This window comes from Perca flavescens, chromosome 14 (genome assembly GCF_004354835.1).
Source record: "Perca flavescens isolate YP-PL-M2 chromosome 14, PFLA_1.0, whole genome shotgun sequence".
Classification (NCBI taxonomy): Eukaryota; Metazoa; Chordata; class Actinopteri; order Perciformes; family Percidae; genus Perca; species Perca flavescens.
Window position 1 is genome coordinate 23502384 of NC_041344.1, and position 6197 is coordinate 23508580.

Sequence of the window (6197 nt, forward strand, 5' to 3'; positions counted from 1 at the left end):
ATAAATGTCTCGGTTTGAATGTGTATACATCATATCTAAATATTTAATGAAAGCTAGCTATTTTACTATGGCTACAAACCTAACAGTTTAATACATGAAATAGCAGAGGAAGCAATTGCATTGTATTGAGAATGAATTGGATGTTCCTCATCATCTCATTAAGTGGGTGTTTGGTATTTTAAGCCCCCAACGTCTCCTTCCAGGCAGCGCTGCCTGGAAGGCACTAGGATTAGGCAATGGTTAGGGTTAAGGTTAAGGTTAAGGTTAGGTACCTTGAAGTCGACAGTTGCAGCGCTGCCTTGAAGTCGACGTTGGGGGCTTAAAACACCATCGAGCCATTAAGTGCCACTTTAATCAACAAATTCTGTAAATGTAAACATCTGGCTATAAGTTAATAAGGTCTAATGGCCCAGTTTGTGTGTGTATGTGTGTGTGTGTATGTGTGTGTGTGTGAGAGAGAAAGAGAGAGTCACTGTATGGCTCTGATCAGTGTGACGAAGCACAATGACAGAGCTCTGGCCATCTGGAGACAGATGACAGTGTGAATCACCAGAGAGGAGGATGGAGGAAAAAAGGGCAGATGGTGGGACGGCTGGGAGGGAGGTAGGGAGGATAGAAGGAGAAGGTACGAGAGAGAGACAGAGAGAAGAGCTGGATGCCCCATCAGCGGGTGGGTAAAATAAGGATGCACGAGGACGAAGCATTTTCAACCTATGAAGTGCGCGCACGCACACACTCTTTCTCTCAGTGGTCCTTTCTGAGCTAGCTAATGACCTGCTTGTCAACACTTTAGTCTAATCATCTTGGAGTGAATGGGCCTGGCAGCTCTCAGATTTATCCAAAAATATACACAGACACACATTACTTACACGCTGTTGTTGAAATAGGAATCTGCTTGATGCCTGATAAGAAAATGAGCCATTCAGATAGATAATTTACTAAAGAGAGGAAAATCACCCAGCACTCAAAAGGCAGAGAAACATAGGGCTTGGATTATCTCTCAGCTGGTGTAAGATTATCCCCCCTCTACTCCAACACTCTCCTCTCTGCCTCTCATTTCCCCTCACAGTAGAGTCTGTCCTGCTGTTTTACCGTTTCCCCTCCCTGTGCCACCACTTTATGGTCTACATATTTATCTTGACCACCACTCTCCTTTACACTCCACAGCCCTTGCTCCTTTTCACTCAAGTAGGAAAAGTAACAAAATGGCAATACACATCTACTCTGAATTCCAGACATGTCTCTGTTTTGAGTAAATAAATAATGTCTGTTTCTCAGCTTCCATCCCATCCTGTATTGCTCAATGGTGAATGTAGAGAGCAGATGGCAGATGAGATGCAACAGAGCATGCAGGTAGGGGAGGATGTTAAGAGTTGCAGGCAGACAGGTGGAAGAGAAGTCAGAAACAAAAGGGAAGTGAGATGCCAATATATTCATCATGAAAACACATATGGGACACATAAGACACAATGTGTTTGCTACGCTGATAAGACTTACAGGGAGTGATGTGATCAAGTGTGTTCGCAAGACCACTAAACACAACTCTGGTTTAGCTTCCACATATCTAAGCCAACATCTATCAAACAGGCAACACTGTGTTTCCATGATGGTGGTTTACAACATGGGGTTTGGGATCCACATGGATCCTTGAGTGAGGATCCTGATTAGTTAACAGCAAAAAGCAGGGATTTTGCTGTAATTAACTACATACTGGGGCTGAAATTTGACATTATTTTCATTATCAATCAATCTGTCAATTCTTTTCTCAATGAATTGTTTGGTCCATAAAAATCACAGTTTCCAAGAGCACACACTGACATCTTCAAATTACTTGTTTAGTCCAATAAACAGTCAAAGATATAAATTAATATCACACGGGAAAACAAAGAAAAAAACTTAAAATAGGTCATGTTTGGCAAGTCAAAATAGTTTCCAATTAATTTTCTCTCAGTCCTATTCATTTTAGCTCTACATATGTCAACGAGATAATGCATAATATGGCTGCTCTTTGTCTAGAAGTCAGTTAGTTACTAAATTCAGTACAAACCCAACAACAGAAACATGATGATATGATCTTGTCAAATAGGGGTCTGAAGTCTGTGTGTAATTGAGGGTTCAAAGCCATGAAAACATTGGAGAAATCCCAATTCATAGAGCCAGCTAACCCTCTACTGAGGAGCAGCTGCTGCTGAGGCTGTTGGCTGAGGGAGCTGTCCGTGGTGCTGAAGAGAACTTCAAGTCAGCGGCAGATTCAGCTACGCCTGTCGCTGTACATGGTGCTTTAGTCTCACTCTACTGTGAGTTTTTAGTTAAACTAATATATTCCACTCTCACTTCTTATTTTATTCTGAGGCAAAGTGAAGATCATTTATTACTAAATGTGTTTCCAAATAGGTGTTTCCAATTAAAATTGTATCAGTTAGAGGTCTTCGGCCTTTTTGTGAGCCTGAAGGTTTTTCAAATGAAAGTGGGAGTTTGTGGGAGTTTTTTTTTTTATTCGTGGAACTTCAAAAACGACTTTCAAATCATGTTTTTCTCCTCTTACTCTCTGCTCACCCCCTAGACGTTTACACACACACACACACACACACACACACACACACACACACACACACACACACTCTTTCTTCAGGAGCCTCATGACTATGCGAATACGAACAAATGTCATGAAGTAAAAAAGATAAAAGGAAAGGGGCATCGAGCCCTCCAGTCCTCATAACATTACTGCAAGTTGCATCATGAGCATAACGCGGTGCCTTTGTATTAAGGAGATCGTGGCTGAGAGAGGAATAGGACAAGGAAGCGTGATCTTGCGTGTAAATGGACATGCTGAGCGACTGTCTCATGCGCCGCTGACGAATGATCTAATACCGGCCGAGCTGGCGTGGGGAGCCGAAACAGGCACCAGATAGGCAAGACACGTCATCTTCAATCTGCCTCCTCTATCCTCCTCTTTCCTCCTCTTTCCTCCTCTTCTCTGCCGCCGGCCTTCGCATTCTCTCCTCTGTACGATTAAATGAATAGAGGTTGATTACCGTTTATTGAGCGACGAGTCCTCTGGGACAAACTTGTTTTGATCCCATGGAGACAGCGCGCTGCTCTTCAATACCTCTATTAAAAACCTTTTACACCTCTCTATCTTTGTCTGTTTGGCCGTTGGGAATTGGAATTGGGTGACAAAGGAGGCTAAAACTGACTGAGACTGATTGACAAATTAAGACAGTATTAAAGCATTAGTATACATCTGAGACATTGGTGCTTATCGAACACAGCCTGCGAAAGAACAGACTTTTCATTTGGCCAACATGCAGCATTACACGTGTATATCTGTTGGCCACTGTTGGTCATGAATTGGCAATAAGTCTTGCTTTGGTTTGAAAAGTACGTGGGTAGACAAACGCCATGAACCCCGGGTCTTCTCTTCCCTCTCCGCTCCGCCTCTCAGCATATAGCGTGAGGCTCTGGTGCCGCTCAATGGGAGGATGGGGCAATTGCTGGTGGCTTCAGCAGCGCCGAGGGACGCGCCAGACCACCTCAGCGCCAGCGCGTGATATTCAAACATATTTATTGACACAGTTTAAAGTAAACGTTGTTACAGAGGGCACGATAGATAGTCCAACCTTTCTTGCTCTTTGTAAATACGTGCAATAACTTAGAGTCGCTTTACTGGCTCCAAAAGTAGACTCAAACGGCGAGAGAGTGGGCAATAAAAAGCTCCCCGGACGCAAATAAAACATGAAGCAACCTACGAATATAGCCGCAATGAGATTTACTCCACATGAAAGTCGAGAGAGATTTGTCAGCATCGAGCTGTGTGTGTGATAAACCTACATCTCACCGAAACCATCTGGGTGGTTGATGACACAAGTTTGCTCAAAAGTGGGTGACAAGTGGGAGGTATTTAGTGGGAGAAATGAGGGATGACGTTTCTGTAAAATAGTAATGATCAAGCTCAAACGACGCTTACATAGCTTAGGTGATGCTGAAAATGTGCCCACTCACTCGTGGATTGTGTGTTGTCCGACTGCAGGTATGAGTGGGCGAACAACACACAGCCATGACTCACTGTCAAATTCATATTGTGGCCGTGGCAGTATTCTTGGCTTTTGCTAAAAATAGTGCCCATTCTGTGCCAAGGCAGTGATAAAACGGTTGGCTTTCTTTGCCAAAGGACCTGTTTGGGATGGCAAAAAAAAAAGCATTGCAGCTCTTCCCCCGAAAGACTCGGCTCTAAATAACGCCACAGACTTTTCGTTATGAATGTCCACGGAAAGAAAAATGAGAAAATCATGGATCAGTAACTGAGTCTCTCCTTTTAAAAACACATTATGTTGTGAAGACGTGAAAGTAATTTACTGGTAATGATAATCTGTTGAATGCCCAGCTCCGGTTGCAAGATTTCCATTTGCAATTCATCAAGAACAGAAAACCCAGAGTCAGTTAATTAGGCCTTCCCCCCCCCCCCCTCCCACACACACACACACACACACACACACACACACACACACACACACACACACACAGAATGTATTGATGTTTACTTGGGCAAGTGGAGAATATTATAGGACCTGAGCTGCAAAACAGAGAAGCACATAGAAAGAAGAGCATCACCCCCACTCCCACACACACACACACACACACCCTCTCTAGGACTCTGAACAGCAAGTTATAATCAGCCGCCTGCTTGACCACCTCAACGATTTCCTTATGCCAGAAGCACATGCTGCACACAGTCAACGTTTGTAAAACCTCCTTTGTAAGAAGCAGTAATCACACAAGATGTGTATTTAATCACCCCTACAGCTCATTTAATCAACCCTCATTTCCTCAGAAAACACTAACACAGTCCTTTAAATAAGCGCCTCAACAGAGTCAAGGATAGACAGAGGCTCAGTTGCTATTTCAGAGGATCCGCTGTCACCAAAATAGCCACCCAACCAGCCACCTCTCCTCTATTAATAACTTTGGGTGCTACAACAGCGACATCTCAGCAAGGTTCATCCTAAATGCGCCTTTAGGATGAGTGTGTGTGTGTGTGTGTTGCTGATTTGCATTCAGTCAGGGATCGTGTAGGGTGGGCGGTGGAGTGGGGTAAGCCTGCTGCATTTTGCATGTCTTCAGAGGTACAGATGGGGACTTACCCTTTACCGAGGCGGCAAGTAGCCCCATATATAAGAACAGCACCCGGCTCCAATGGTGAGCCTGCACTCCCGCCTTCATTAGAGCAAAAATCCGTATTCCGTCCCCTTTCCTGCATGAGCATTCCGGTCTCCTCACAAGTCCCGTTGCTCCGTCCCGGTTTGAAGCGGCGGTCATGGCAGGGCTTTTTCTCTGGTCTTGCAGGCACGATAGTTCTCAGATGGTCAAAGAAGGGTGATTCACTCGGTGTCGGTGCTGAGAAAAATCCCAATGCATGGAGGAGGCTCGGATCTCGCAGCTGGACTGAACCATGTCATGCGGACACCGAGGGGTTCAGAGTCTCTGTCTGAGAAGATAGATTTCACACTTAAAGGGGGAGAAAGGAGGGAAGGCAAACCTAGGGGGAGTCGTGATTCAAGTGGTCACTGATCTACCCCGCACGCGTAAAAAAAAAAAAAAAATCACGAAAATCCCTCGTCCGCTCCACAGATGATATTACAAGACACACGTCAGAAAGAAAAAAAACAGGAGATTCCTCTTTCAGTTCGTCCCGCAGCACTTGTTTGTCCTCTTTATTTTATCTCCATTAAACAACATTGGCGGTGGCGATAATCCACGTTTAAACTCGTCTTTAGACCGAGATTCAAATGAACGAACGGCGAATGATGGAGAGCCACAGATGTTATCCGGATCCAAGAAAAATCGCCTCGTTTTAGAAGTTCTCGACCAACGTAGTCAGTAGTCAGTGATCTGACTGTATAGTATAGAGAGAAATATGCAGTATGTAGGCTATGTAGCTATTCCCAGTATCGCAGCACTTGGCCACAGCGTCGCCTCGGGTCTGTGCGACGCCAAGAATCAGACTGCAGACCTACTCCTTCTCTGCGCGTCTCTCTCTCTCTCTCTCTCTCTCTCTCTCTCTCTCTCTCTCTCAATACATTTTGAGATAGCCTACATCTAACTCCATTCACTACTGATTAAGGTAATCTCATCACTAAACTTTTTAAAGATATAAACTATTATTTTTGTATCAGATAAATATTCCTCTATGATGATAA

At 44.2% G+C, this 6197-nt stretch overlaps 1 protein-coding gene across 1 annotated transcript in view; it reads right to left on the bottom strand.

Moving 5' to 3' along the window:
- The window catches only part of csmd2 (CUB and Sushi multiple domains 2), a 282360-nt gene extending 277138 nt beyond the window's left edge, over positions 1–5222 (bottom strand). Inside the window, exon 1 of the mRNA XM_028597331.1 lies at positions 5142–5222. Coding sequence (XP_028453132.1) covers positions 5142–5220 — 79 coding nt within the window. The 5' untranslated portion in view covers positions 5221–5222. The remainder of the gene's footprint in view (positions 1–5141) is intronic.
- Between the last annotated feature and the right edge of the window lie 975 nt (positions 5223–6197).